The sequence below is a fragment of the Notolepis coatsorum genome, assembly GCF_963971535.1.
Source record: "Notolepis coatsorum genome assembly, chromosome: 13".
NCBI lineage: Eukaryota > Metazoa > Chordata > Actinopteri > Aulopiformes > Paralepididae > Notolepis > Notolepis coatsorum.
The window spans coordinates 4,373,208-4,388,749 of NC_140177.1; the positions used below are offsets into that span (position 1 = coordinate 4,373,208).

General features: G+C 46.9%; 1 protein-coding gene across 2 annotated transcripts in view; it reads left to right on the top strand.

Moving 5' to 3' along the window:
- The window catches only part of hycc1 (hyccin PI4KA lipid kinase complex subunit 1), a 114,227-nt gene extending 101,846 nt beyond the window's left edge, over positions 1-12,381 (top strand). For both annotated transcript variants that reach the window (XM_084327549.1, XM_084327550.1), the window contains exons 9-11: positions 821-908; positions 6,737-6,899; positions 12,032-12,381. In XM_084327549.1, coding sequence (XP_084183675.1) covers positions 821-908; positions 6,737-6,899; positions 12,032-12,330 — 550 coding nt within the window. In that variant the 3' untranslated portion in view covers positions 12,331-12,381. The remainder of the gene's footprint in view (positions 1-820; positions 909-6,736; positions 6,900-12,031) is intronic.
- Positions 12,382-15,542: the final 3,161 nt, after the last annotated feature.

The window sequence follows — 15,542 nt, forward strand, 5'->3', positions numbered from 1 at the left end:
ATTTAATGTTCTATTTTTATGCTCGTTTGCACTTTATTCGTTGCTCTTGATCTGCCAATTTTGTCTTTTTTTTTTGCTACTGTGAAGCACTTTGAACTGCAATTCTTGTATGAAAGGTGCTATACAAATGAAGTTTTTATTATTATAATAATTATAATAATATAGATCTCAAGTTGACGAGGCACAAGTCCCTATGTTGTTGTTGTTGTTCCAAACACATGCCTTGATCTCTTCACCCTCAACCCAGCTGGACTGATTAACTGGCCTCGTTGTTCTCTCAACCAAACTGCGATCAGACGGTACCTAAAACAATAGAACTAGGTTTGCCGTGTGTGTGTGTGTGTGTGTGTGTGTGTGTGTGTGTGTGTGTGTGTGTGTGTGTGTGTGTGTGTGTGTGTGTGTGTGTGTGTGTGTGTGTGTGTGTGTGTGTGTGTGTGTGTGTGTGTGTGTGTGTGTGTGTGTGTGTGTGTGTGTGTGTGTGTGTGTGTGTGTGTGTGTGTGTGTGTGTGTGTGTGTGTGTGTGTGAGAAACTCTGGTTGTCTATTTGGAGGGAAATTATTAAAACACATGTCAAACAAACAACCAAATAAAATGACAAGGTATGTAATATGAAGCAGAACAGACACATTATAGTTATAAAAGCCTGGGTGGCAGTTGTAGGTGTGTGTGTGTAAATAACTCTGCGATTAGAGTGCTTAAAAGTAGTGAGGGGGATCAATTTGCCCATTTTCAAACCGTTCCAACTGCTGGGAGCATCAAACCGGAAGGAGGCTTGACCAGAGGACGTGTTGGTTTGAAACGTGTCCTGTCCCCCCCCCAGGTGTAACGGAGAGGCGGACCTGGGTTCCAAAGCGCTGGACGACGTTCTGTACCGGGCCCAGCTAGAACTCTTCCCCGAAGCCCTACTGGTAGGTGCCATGGCGGTACTTTCCTCTGTCACATGACCCGTCTCTCCCTCCACCGAGTCATGTGACCACAACGGACTGTGTGCTTTTGTTGCTTCACTGCCTGTTTGGGTAACAATGCATGAGGTGTGGAGTCACTGTATTGTGTTCCTGTGTGTATGAATGTGTGTGTGTGTGCAGGAGTGTAATCTCTGTAGATTATTTACATCCTCTCTCTCTCTCCACTCTGCTTCGTTAAACTGTAATCCTTGAGGGGCCTGGGAGCAGAGGATTTAACCTGAACTCATGTTATTGCACAGTCAAAAGGTGTGATGCACGGGGGGGGGGGGGGGGGGGGGGCGTATATAGACCGACAGAGGAGACATGTGGTAGTCTACACCCTCCCTAGACTGACAGAGGAGACATGTGGTAGTCTACACCCTCCCTAGACCGACAGAGGAGACATGTGGTAGTCTACACCCTCCCTAGACCGACAGATGAGACATGTGGTCGTCTACACCCTCCCTAGACCAACAGAGGAGACATGTGGTAGTCTACACCCTCCCTAGACTGACAGAGGAGACATGTGGTAGTCTACACCCTCCCTAGACCGACAGAGGAGACATGTGGTAGTCTACACCCTCTCTAGACTGACAGAGGAGACATGTGGTAGTCTACACCCTCCCTAGACTGACAGAGGAGACATGTGGTAGTCTACACCCTCCCTAGACCGACAGAGGAGACATGTGGTAGTCTACACCCTCCCTAGACCGACAGAGGAGACATGTGGTAGTCTACACCCTCCCTAGACCGACAGAGGAGACATGTGGTAGTCTACACCCTCCCTAGACCGACAGAGGAGACATGTGGTAGTCTACACCCTCCCTAGACCGACAGAGGAGACATGTGGTAGTCTACACCCTCTCTAGACCGACAGAGGAGACATGTGGTAGTCTACACCCTCTCTAGACCGACAGAGGAGACATGTGGTAGTCTACACCCTCCACAGGCCGACAGAGGAGACATGTGGTAGTCTACACCCTCCCTAGACTGACAGAGGAGACATGTGGTAGTCTACACCCTCCCTAGACTGACAGAGGAGACATGTGGTAGTCTACACCCTCCCCAGGCCGACAGAAGGGTAGTGCATCGACCAGGACTGTGACACACGCAGGGAATTGGCATAACGACTAAATTGAGGAGGAAATTGCAAAAAGAAAACATTTTGAAAGTAACAATAACAATACAAACTGTATTAATATGATCATGTGAACTGTGATCTTATGGTTTGAAAAGTTATATTGTCGTTTTTTTTTTTTTTTTTGGTCCAAAAAAATCATATGTAACTGATTTATTTAATCTCTATTCAAGGTTAAAGTGGGTGCGTGATGTTTCCAGTGAGGTTAAGGTTAACCTTTCACTACCACACTACAGAAGGAACACTTTCACACAGTCTGTACCAGATACCGATATGCCTACTTTGTTTACTTGTTTATTGCACTATGTCGCTCTATTGGTTGGACTCTTATATTATTACTTGTGTTACAAAGGGTCAGATTAAACCGAATATATATATTTATTGCTTGAGATCCCTTGTATAATATTTGTATATCGTTTGATATCCCTTGTATATTCTTTGTATATATACACGGAATATCCCTTTACCTGGGTACAAACCAGACCATAATATTCGCTCTCCTATTGGACAGCGACCCCTAGGCGCCAACGACCATACCCCCAACGGCAAGTTCAAAGGCAACACCAAGGCATGTCTCAACATGTCCAGGTCTGCGCAGTAATACGAGACAGAACTGAGGTTGGCACTAGATAATTCACCTTACGTATAAATACGGCGCAGGTGGAAACAGCAGCAATTCGTTCATTACTAGTAAAGCCTTCACCACGAGTCAACGACCAAGTGAAGTGAGCAACCTTGCGTCTAAATAGAGCACTTAGAACATGTGCGAACAGGATAGTAAAAGTGTCAGAGTTTAGTGAAGTAACGTCAAGTTCAACCTAGTTTAATGTGAAGTATAGTGCACAGGAGAATCTACACCGGCGACTACAGAACCATTTCTGGTTGGATTATATTGCTTTGAGACCGTTACCGCTGGAGGAGAGTACCGTGGATTCCACTATCGTTTGGGATTTACCCCCGTGAGGATCATCACTCGAGCCCGCCTCTAGGAAGAGGCTGGCTGGCTGTCTTCCATGCTGTCAAGCATACTTGGATTACAACTGCTGCTTTGTCTGCCGATCAAGGGAGTACATGTACCGACTCCCGTAGCTGGAGCTTCTTTATTCCTCGTTGACCCAGACTTTGCACCCGAACATTCCTCTACCCCTGCCGGTCTTACACCCGGAGGGAACCCCCCAGTGTCTCCAGCTGGTACTAGTGTGCCCTATGTAATTGCTATGCTACAGGTGGCGTCAGTTTAGACCCATCTTACTATTCTCATTGACTTACGCTCTTGACCTACTTTACGTGTGTTCTTCGCCTTACAAGCGCGAGTATAATTCTCAATCTGTAACCTAACGTTGCTTGCTCTGATAATAATAAATACCCTCTAAATAGAACTTTATGTGTCATTGCCGTATTCTTGTGTGGGTGTTCACCATATATATTCATGTACTGTATGGCCAGTAATTAAAGTACATAACTAAGTAGTGGTTTAATAATACCATACTCTCAATACAGTCAGGGAATTGTACCCCTCAGTTACAACTTGTATTATGCACATCGTTGCGGGCGAGACCCCCCGCATTTCACTGTATACCTGTATGCCGTGACAAATAAAACTCTTGTATCTCGTATCTTGTATCTGTAGTGTGGTAGTGAAAGGGTTAACTGTCTGTAGTGTGGTAGTGATAGGGTTAACATTCTGTAGTGAAAGGTTAACCTTCTGTAGTGTGGTAGTGAAAGTGTTAACCCTTTGTAGTGTGGTAGTGAAAGGGATAACCTTCTGTAGTGTGATTGATTGAAAACTTTATTAACAGATTGCAGAATGGGTACAGTACAGTACAGCTCAATACACACAATTGTTAAGGGGATGCAGACCAGAGAAAGACTTTCGTCTTGTTTACATCAGGGTCCCCCATTTTCAATTCATAAAGAGTGTGGTAGTGAAGGGGTTAACCTGTAGTGTGATAGTGAACGCGTTAACCTTCTGTAGTGTGGTAGTGAAAGGGTTAACCCTGTGTAGTGTGGTAGTGAAAGCGTTAACCCTGTGTAGTGTGGTAGTGAAAGGGTTAACCTTCTGTAGTGAAAGGGTTAACCTTCTGTAGTGTGGTAGTGAAAGGTTAACCTTCTGTAGTGTGGTAGTGAAGGTTAAGGTGAAAAATCCACTAAATACAGATACCATCTAGCCACGCCGGTGTGTGTAGTAGCAGAACCCTCCAGGTCGCTGCTAGCTTAGCAACACTGTAACACCCCCACCCCCCCCCCACCCACCCACCCACCATGTGGCGCAGAGCAACAAAAGGCGTCTTGTGTGGAGATTATGACGTTGGACTTACCTGACTATATATGTGAGCGGTTGCATTGTATGTATTGGTGTGTTAGCAGCACAGAACCAGCTGACGCCGGAGGGTCACCCTGATTGGCCAGCGTGACATGACACAAAACCTGGTTCTCTCTCTCTCACTTTCACTTTCTCTCTTTTTCTTTTACGTAACCCCTGTCGTCACACTGGGCTTTTTAGGCTGAGGGACTCTGTGCATAAATCTTGGAAGAATATATGGATTGAAGGATCACTGGTTGAGTCACATCATATGGCCGTAGGGCTGGGGGGGCGATAGATCCACGTTGAATAGATCCACGTTGAATAGATCCACGTTGAATAGATCCACGTTGAATAGATCCACGTTGAATAGATCCATGTTGAATAGATCCACGTTGAATAGATCCACGTTGAATATATCCACGTTGAATATATCCACGTTGAATATATCCACATTTAATATATCTACATATATAACACGTTGTTGGATTATTGTGTTCAGCCTTTAATCAACTCGTCACCTGTGGTTCTGTGAAGTCTCTGCATTGTGTTGTTTAATACTCTGCTTATCATACTGGCTGTCACACGCTGGCCTCACCCCGTTGGTACATCCGTAATCAGAAGAATCGACACTGGAAACGTGATACCTTTCCTTAAATCGTTATGTTTATTTTCATAAACATATACTCAAGATGGAAACAGTTCTGAAAGTCTTTGAAAGTCTACTAAATTCATTATTCTAACATTCTCTCCTGTTATCAGCTCGATGGTTTGTTGCGGCCCAGTGGTTAGCCAAAAGCCTTCCCTGTTAGCCGAAGCTAGCTATCTCGTGGCTCAGGAGGGTGGAGGGCCTCCCATCCCCCACCCTCCAGCTTACTGCTGTCTCTTTGTCAATGTATCTACGCGTCTGCCTCGTCTCCTAGTCTACCTCAAACCCGTAAGAACTCATATTTATAACGTCAACGTGTCTACGTGTCTCTCTCAGCGGCCTGCCCGCGTCAACATTTTAGGCAACCAACTTGAGTTCAGCGTTTCTCTGATTGGCCATGTGACCGCGGCAGTGCGAGAGAGCGGCAGTGCGGAAATAGGCTGCATTCTATTGCCATGCTCTGCGACAAACTCTAACCTTAACCAACTCCGAAACAATACCTAAACTTAACCCTAACCTTAACCAACTCCGAAACAATGCCTAAACTTAACCCTAACCTTAACCAACTCCGAAACAATGCCTAAACTTAACCCTAACCTTAACCAACTCCGAAACAATGCCTAAACGTAACCCTAACCTTAACCAACTCCGAAACAATGCCTAAACTTAACCCTAACCTTAACCAACTCCGAAACAATGCCTAAACTTAACCGGCGAAAGAATGCACGTTAAAAAATAAAGAAATTGAAGTGATTCGAACTTGTCACCAACGCACCGCAGGTTCCACAGCAAGGCGGCGAACGAGTTGAGCTAACTGTTAAATGTTAAAAGAGGGGGGATTACGGCTACATAATGCCGCGGCAGAGCTACGCCGCTGCCGCGGGGGCGTGGCTAGGCGCAAGTTGGTTGCCTAACATGTTGACGCGGCCTGCCCTGCCCCCCTCTCATCTAAGTGATATCCAGACTGCTCTCTTGATGCTGACCTTGGCTAGTGGGTTATCTGCTACAGGCCCCGTCTTCGCCTTCAGTCTAACTAAAAACACACACTGGGTGTCGCCTCCTTTAAAGATCTATAGACTTATATAGAAGCTGTCGGTGTTAGCGGCTGGGTGGCGCAGCGGAGATTGCGCTCGTCACCAATGCAAGAGACTCCGGTCTCGAATCCGGGTGTCCGCATTGCCTCCGGCTTGGGCCGGCCGTCATACTGGCTCAATTGGCAGAGCCAGCGGGTGGAAGTTGATGGGTGGTAATCTGGATGTTGTGGACAGCGACTCCTACAGGTCGGTTGGACGCCTGCACAGCAGAGACAGGAAATGGTGAGGGTAGTGTGAGCCTCCCACACGTTACACCTCGCCAATGAGAGTCCGCGCTGGCAGGTGAAAAGATGTCACAGGCTGCCTCCTCGTGTACCGGAGGGGACACGTGATGCAAGGCTTCTATCCTCCCTACAACCGACCAGTGGGGGGCATATGCGAGCAACGTTCAAGACAGGGGAGGGGATCATTGGAAACACGAAATTGGGATGGGAGAAAAATGGAAAAATAAGGAGAAAAAGTGAAGGAAAAAAAAAATGGTCGATGTTAATATAACGCCCGAGTGGAACCGAGTAGATACTGTATCTGCTGTCATCTACAGCTATTTACATTATATACACATTATGAAAAACAAGTGCTATCTTTCAACGTGTCCCTCTCTGTCCTCAGGTGGGTAACGCCATCAAGTCGTCGCTGCACGGCGCGGCTCTGAAGAGCAGCAACAAGGAGGGCGCGCGCAGCATCCAGGTGGAGATCACCCCGACCTCCTCCCGGATCTCCAGGAACGCCGTCACCTCGCTGTCCATCCGGGGGCACCGCTGGAAACGACACGGTGAGACGCACGCAGAGAGAGACACGCGTACGGGACATGGCGACAAAGACGTCCCTAGAACATATATATCGTTTTCGTCGCACAACAGACACACACGTGCGTACAGTACACACAAACGCACACATTCTCACATCCACTTATCTCTGAACCGTCATCGAGGATTGAGGAGACCCACACAGAGAAACACAGCTGCACGGACAGAGAGAGTATTAGATCGCTTCATGTCCTTCCTCCATCTCGTCGTCCTGGAGTCGTGGGGCCCGTCTGCCCTCATCATGATGTCGTCATCATCCTCCAACAGCCATGTAGTTACTACTAGTCTAGACGCACCCCTGTAACACCCTGTCTCCTGGTGCCTGAATACCACTGCAGAACCACTGCAGAACCTCTGTAGAACCACTGTAGTACCTGTGTAGAACCATGGAGACATGTATAATGACTAGCTATCAGTCGGCATGGAGACGTGTATAATGATTAGACTACATTTACATTTAGTCATTTAGCTGACGTTTTTATCCAAAGCGACTTACAAGTTCTGTACGACAAGTCATCAGGAAGGGTACAACTCTATCAGCTGAGTAACAATGTTCATCAAAGTGTTGAGTGCTACAGTGTAGGTTAGTATATTAGGACAAGTGCATGACAGTAAGGTTAGTTAGGGTTAGATAAAAAAAAAAAAAAAATTAATTTCAGATAATGGTTGAAGAAGTGTGTCTTAGTCGACGGCGAAAGATTGGACGGGTTTCGGCTGTCCTAACTGGGGTGGGTAGTTCATTCCACCATTGGGGCAAGGACTGAGAATAGGCGACTTCTCTTTGATGACCCTCCCGGGGCTTGGATAGGAGTGGGTCTGAGGCGGCCAGAAGATGCAGAGTGTAGGGGTCTTGAGGGTGTGTAGTTAGAGACCATTGACTGGAGGTAGGCGGGAGCGGTTCCCTTTGCCGCACGGTATGCCAGGTCGAGGGCCTTGAAGCGGATCCGTGCAGCAATGGGGAGCCAGTGCAGGTCCCTAAGAAGTGGGGTGACATGGGCCGACTTCGGTAGGTTTGAGATCAGGCGGGCCGCTGCGTTCTGAATGAGTTAAAGAGGCTTGGTGGCAGTGGCCGGGAGGCGAGCGAGCAGTGCGTTGCAGTAGTCGAGGCGGGAGATGACTGTTGATTGGACGAGGAGTTGGGTGGCTTCTTTTGTCAGGAAGGGGCGGATCCTTCTGACGTTGCTCAGGAGGAATCTGCAGGTTCTGGTTGTCGCTGCGATGTGAGCAGAGAAGTTCAACTGGTTGTCGAGGACAACACCAAGGTTCTTGGCGGTCGGGGACGCAGTCACAGCTGCATTCTTGACTGTGATGGAAAGGTCGGTCAGGGGGGAGGATTTGGCCGGCAGGTAGAGCAATTCTGTTTTGCTTAGGTTCAGTTTGAGGTGGTTGGTCGTCATCCAGGCGGAGATGTCGGACAGACAGGCCGAGATCCGCTCAGAGACGTGGATATCTGAGGGCGAGAAGCCATGAGACGTGATAATGTTACCCAGTGATTTAGTGTAGAGGGAGAAGAGAAGGGGTCCTAGGACCGAGCCCTGGGGGACACCCGTCCACAGGGGGCAGGTGGCCGACAGGGTCCCTCTCCATGACACTTGGTCGGAGTGGTCATTGAGGTGTGATGTCAGCGCAGAGCCAGCCACTCCCATTCCTGCGAGGGCCGTGAGGAGGATCTGATGGTTGACTGTGTCGAAGGCTGCAGATAGATCTAGGAGAATCAGGACAGAGGAGAGGCCTTTTGCTCTTGCTAAGTGAAGTGCCTCTGTGACCGCAATGAGGGCCGTTTCTTCCGGACTCGCCAGTCCGGAAGCCAGACTGATTAGGGTCTAGGAGGTCATTCTGTAAGAGATAAGCAGTAAGTTGGTTGGATACAGCACGTTCAAGTGTTTTAGAAAGGAAGGAGAGAAGAGAGACAGGACGATAGTTGCCTATGACAGTGGGGTTCAGGGTTGTTTTTTTTATGAGCGGTGTGACTCTGGCTTGTTTTAGGGAGGTGGGGACCACCCCAGAGTTGAGTGAGGAGTTGATGGTTGCAGTTAGGAATGGGAGGATGTCCGGTGCTATGGTCTGGAGGAGTGGGGAGGGTAGCTGGTCCAGCTGGCATGTAGTCGGACGGTTCGACGTTACCAGTGTCAGGGTCTCAGCTTCTGTAATAGGAGAGAAAGATGACAGAGTGAAGGATGAGGTTCTCGATTCAGTATTTGGAATGGGTTGGGAGAAGGAGCTGCGGATGTTCTCCACTTTTCCCTTAAAGAAGATTGTGAAGTCATCGGCAGAGAAAGATGAGGGAGGAGGGGGTGGGGGGGGAGTGAGGAGGGAGGACATGGTAGCATGCAGTTTGCGAAGATTCTTGGCAGAGGCCTCGATCCTATGGTGAAAGAAAGAAGCTTTGGCATTAGTAATGGTTTTGGAGAATGTTAACAAGAGGTTGTGATATGTGTTGATGTCAGCAGTGAGGCGTGACTTTCTATACTTCCTCTCAGCCGCTCTCAGGACCTGTCTTTGTTCTCTCACTGCATCTGTCAGCCATGGACTGGGTGGGGAACGGCGGGCAGGTTTCTCAACGAGGGGACAGAGCTTGTCGAAGGAGGTTGCAAGGGCTGAGAGGAGGGTGCGTCTGAGTGAGACGGTTTGAGTTGGGGTGAAGACCTTTCGGTTAAGCATGAGAGTTAGTGTGAGGGTATGAAGGAATGGTCAGATACATGTAGGGGAGTTACCGTGGTGTTAATGGTTAATGCTGGGGTTACGGGAAAATATGAGATCCAAGGAGTTGCCTGCTTTGTGGGTGGGAGACATGGCAGTGGGATTCAGGTCAAAGGATTGTAGGAGGGAGACCACTGGGACCAACTGAGATGAGTCAGGCAGGTTGAAGTCGCCCAATAGAAGGAGAGGGGTACCATCTTCCGGTAAGGAGCTTAGAAGCATGTCCAGCTCATCTGTGAAGTGATCGAGCAGACCTGGAGGGCGATGGAGTGTAACAATGGTGAGATTGAAAGGATTAGAGACAGATACTGCATGATATTTGAGAGAGGAGAGTGACAGTTCTGGGAGTGGTGTTAAGTTTGTAGCCCATGAAGGAGATGTATGTCATGAGGCCAGTGCCTCCACCCCGTCGGGAAGGTCGAGGTATGTGAGTGAAGTTATAGTTTGTAGATAATGCTGCAGGTGTTGATGAGTTATTGGGGGTTATCCAGGTCTCAGTTAGAGCCAGGAGCTGCAGATTTTGAGTATGGGCGTAAGCAGTAATGAAGTCAGCTTTCTTGACTGCTGATTGACAATTCCATAAGCCTCCCGTACTGTGACAGGTGTATTAGTGGCTGTAGGAGGGTAGGAGAGATTAGCCGGGTTGCTAGCAAACTGCCGTGGGTTGGTTGAATCTGTTCTGGAGGAGCAGATTGTGGATATAGGTATGAGACACATTGTGGTGTCAAGAGTGGCAGGGAGAAAGGTGAAGGGAGTAGGGAGGAAGCGAGGTAGTAGAGAAATAGCAGAGTGGGAGGGAAAGGAACATTTTTCAGAGTGGAGTGAAAGATAGGATTATGGTGTACTTGGCACTAGATGCATCCCTCGAACTCCAGGAAAACTCCTCTTTGTCCCTCTTCGTTTTCTCGACGCTTCGCTGACGCTAAGCCAGCGTACACTAGGAGACGTGTATAATGACTAGGAGACATGTATAATGACTAGGAGACATGTATAATGGACTAGGAGACATGTATAATGACTAGGAGACATGTATAATGGACTAGGAGACATGTATAATGACTAGGAGACATGTATAATGACTAGGAGACATGTATAATGACTAGACTAGGAGACGTGTTTAATGACTAGGAGACATGTATAATGACTAGGAGACGTGTATAATGAATGAATGATTTTATTTTCGGTCTTCTTTTACAAAGCAATGTACAGTAGTAGAAAATGTATAAAAGAAAGAAAATTACCGAAAAGGTGTAGGCTGAAGCCGAGACTTATAATTGCCTACTATTTTTAAGTACATAATTCAGTACATAATTTTGCAAAAACAAAAGGTTACAAGAGTTTCATAGTTTTATACAAAACGTATATACACATTTATTTATTTGTTTTTTATATGTATTTATTTTTGTCACGATTTTAATATAGTTATGTTATAATAAAATATTATTAGGATAATAATAATAATGTTTTATATTTATGCATCACCTTATATTTGAATAATTTCTTAAATGTATGTATCGAACTACACATTATTACTTCTTTGTCACAGTTATTCCATAGTTTTACCCCTTTAACAGATGGGGGGTAGATGATAATGACTAGGCTTGGAGACGTGTATGATGACTAGTAGGGATGTCCGATATTATCGGCCTACCGATATTATCGGCCGATATCGGCATTAAAATGTGATATCGGAAAATATCGGTATCTGTTTTTAACATTTCTATAACCTTTATTTACCCAGGCAAGCAAGTAAGAACAAATTCTGATTTTATTTATTGTCAAACGTATGCATAATGTTGTGTTAATTCCAAAACAAGAGATATGTAATGTTAATTACCTGAAATTATTCAGTTTTTTGGGGGGGAAACCCTGCATATATCGGTATCGGTTGATATCGGTATCGGAAATTAAGAGTTGGACAATATCGGTATATCGGTATCGGTAAAAAAGCCAATATCGAGCATCCCTAATGACTAGGCTTCAGCTAAACGCCCCTCTCTCCTCGTCCCTGCGGTCCCCTCAGACCCACTCATGTGCAGAAAGCCTGTTGTCTCGGGGCAGCTGGTCGAGGGGAAGGCCGTTTAAACATTTAACACGGTTAGAGTCGAATGATCAAACAGAACACACGGTTATTCATATCGTCCGTCTCCATGATGTACCGACACCGGTTTGTTGTTGTTTGTTCATTATGATTTTTCTGCCATTACATTGATTTCCTTTTTGTGTGTCCTGTGTCTCCTGTGGTTACGTGTGTCTGTGCACGTGTCTGTCTTCCTGTGTGCACGTGTCTGTCTTCCTGTGTGCACGTGTCTGTATGTCAACCTGTGTACATAATGTTTCCATCCGTCTGTCTGTATTTATGTCCATATATGTCCCGCCCCCCCGTCCGCGCCGCCAGAGTCCCAGGAGGTGAGTGTAGACATTGAGGCCGGGATGGGGGGCGTGGCCATCCCGGAGATCAATGTGACAGGCGTCAGCGGCGAGCGAATGGCCAACGGAGACTCCACGCGGCCCCGCCCCGACGGCCGAGCCCAGGCCGACGCCGAGCCGCTGGGCGGCTCCCCCGAGGTCAGCCAGGACCCTAGAGGTCACGACCCCAGCCCCCGGGGTCAGGAGGTCAGGAGGCAGAAGTCTGTGAGGCGAATGGTGGAGAACGAGGGTTCTGGGCCCACCTCTGCAGGGAGGAGCCAGTACTAAGGCCCCGCCCCCTCCCTCCCTCCCCCCCCCCCCCACTCCACTCCCGGGGTAACCTAGGTAACCGTGTGTGGGGGCGTGGTCTAAAAAAGCTGCATGAGACCGTGTTTCTTCTTGGCGCTGGGCTCTGCCACCCTCTCCTCCTTTAATCACTCCTCCTCTTCCTCTCAGCTGTTCATCCAATGGGCTTTATCCTCTCTCTCCTCTTGTTACTAAAGCTTCTGTATTACAATCCAAATAACACCTTTTAATAGATTTGCATATCTGACGCATAACTGAATGAAAACAACGGACACATATGTCCCTATCCGAATAAAATGCCAATGTTTTTTTAATAATAAGTTACAAAAAGCTTTACATTCAATGGACTAATAAGTCAGATAAACATAGAACATGGTTAAAAGAAGTAGGAAGCATTAACGTATAACGGATTGGTTTAAACATAACTGTAAAACAAAACCACTTGATAAATAGAATGAAAGTGAGTTTTTGAAAGTGATATTGTTTTAGCTAGCCTTCTTTCTATGGGCTAGTCATTCTAAAGTCTATGGCAAATGACATGACGCTTCATTTTAGGTTATTGAACAGCTAACATGTTGTATAGGGGTGTATTTTTATTTTTTTTATTATTTATTGTAAATATTCAGCATAATCCCACCGTCACGCCTTGGTACGCCTGGGTTGCCACGGGAAACAGATTGCTCCCTCCTGATTGGTATCTGAGGAGGAACGATAGGCAGATCTTGATTCATGGCCACTGCCACTCATGAGACCAATAATAGACTTCAGTATCAATGATGAGGTCACTCTGAGTGATTTGTGACACAGGACCTGTCTATCTCCATGTGTTCCTCATCTATGCGTCTGTGCGTTGTGTACTCTGGTGTGTATTTACTGTGTACAGTGGTAGATTCAAGATTCAAGAGGTTTATTCAGCACATAATTATAGTGAAAATAGAGCCCTAGTACTCTGATGGTGTGTATTTACTGTGTGTATAAAAAAAATCAAAGTACATTACTTGAATAAAAATACTTAGTTACTTTCCACCACTGGAAATCCACCATTCGGGGGACGTCTGGTCACTCAGTCTCCCTATTAGCATGTCTCAGGAGTATGGAAGGTAAACACACCGGCGGCCATCACGGCTCCGTGCTGAATGTATGGGAGGCGGCGAAAGGGGTCATGTGATTAATTGCTAATTGTTTTAATTGTTAATTAAAACAAATTTTAATAATAATGTACATGTCAGGTTTTCAAATTAACCGCCAAAATCGACGCCGTCATATTGACTCCTCTACACACAAAAAACGTTAATAATGTTTCTTTTTTTTTTCTGTTTCACTGGTGGGCAGGCAGCGATAAATAAAAGGTAGACTCTGTAATGCCGTCAAACGGCGACCTCTAGGCAAAAGGGCCTCGCTCGGTATTACACTTTGTTTACCTTTTTAGTTTTGGTCTGACGTGTAGGGAGGTGTAGTGGTGACGTCATTGCCGTTTTTCTGTGTTCCACCCTCTGTCCAATGCAATGTATTTCCCCATTGCCCATTTCTAAATCGTCTCGTTTAAAACAAATAAAGCGTTAACATTTGCACGGTGTACCTTTCTGCGCGTATTCATCCACAATCTATAGCTCAACATGAAAATATTCGCAATTAATCATAAGAAAAAAAAATCGCCAAATTTTATTTCAACCAAAAATGCTTAAAACAATAATGTTAGTGATGGAAGGGAACTCGTTTTGTGCAAAAATGGAAAGCTTTTCAATTTCCATGCGGCAGAATTGTTACAATTTTCCCAATGATGAATCCCTATACGGGTGGACCTCGCGGGCGGTCCAAAGTGATGTCAGACTACACCTCCCTATCCAATTCACTAACAAAAACAAAACATCACAGATTCTACCTTTTAACAAGTGCATTAACGGGAGATGTTAGCATTTGTATTAGCCTGAAAGCCACTTGAATGTAGCCTTTGAATGTAAACTAACTGCTGTAACATGGAGGCTGTGTCTTGAAAGTAAACTGATCATGCATTCTTCATGTGTACATGAGCCGTGTGTGCGTTTGTTTTGTTTTTGATGCATTCCTTCTCTTTCCCTCTTGTGGTTTCCCCCCCCAGGCTTCCTTACTCTATACACTCTCTCCTGCTCTGGGGCTTTTGGGGCAAAACAAGCGCTCCTCTGCAAATAAAGCACTGACTGCTGTCTCACACCGCGCTGCTGTTTGACTTAACCCCCCGTGTGCAGGACTGGAATATAGAGCCGTCATTGTCTTGCGGCAGACGGGCAGACCGCCATGCCGGTTGATGTCGCGGCATAAAGATGCCGTCTGTCGGAAGACAATGACCGATGCCCTCTCTGTCACGCAGCCTTGTGTAGGAATGCAGTTCTATGAAAGCAAAACATATAGTACGTTACAAGTCTATCTTTGTTCTATTTTGATCAAACAAAACAGGCTGCCTGACAGATAGTGATGTAACGTCTTCCTCTACAACCTGTTCTATGTTAATGTTTGTTTTGTCTCCCGCTCTCTTTCAATCTATCTCTCTCCCTCTCTCTCTCTCCCTCTCTCTCGCTCTCTCTCTCCCTCTCTCTCTCCCCCTCTCTCTCTCTCCCCTCTCTCTCTCTCCCTCTCTCTCGCTCTCTCTCTCCCTCTCTCTCTCTCTCTCTCTCTCCTCTCTCTATCTCTCACTCTCTCCCCCTCTTTCTCTCTCTCCTCTCTCTCTCACTCTCTCCCCCTCTCTCTGTCTCCCCTATCTCTCTCCCTCTGTCTCCTCTCTCTCTCTGTCTCCTTTCTCTCTCTCACACTCTCTCTCCCCTCTCACCTCTCTCCTCTCTATCTCACTCTCTCCTCTCTATCTCTCTCTTTCTATCTCTTATCCCTCACTCTCGTCCCTCTCCCTCCCTCCCTCTCTCCTCCCCCCCCTCTCTCCCCTCTCTCTCTCTCTCTCTCTGCCCCCCCTCTCTCTCTCTCTCTCTCTCTCTCTCTGCTCCTCTCTCTCTCTTCCTCTCCCTCCCTCTCTCTCTCCCTCTCTCTCTCGTCTCTCTCTGCTCCTCTCCCTCCCTCCCTCTTTCCCCCCCCCCTCTCTCCCCTCCTCTCTCTCTCTCTCTCTCCCTCTCCCTCTCCCCTCTCCTCTCTCTCTCTCTCTCTCTCTCTCTCTCTCTCTCTCTCTCTCTCTCTCTCTCTCTCTCTCACTCTCGTCTCTCTCTGCTTCC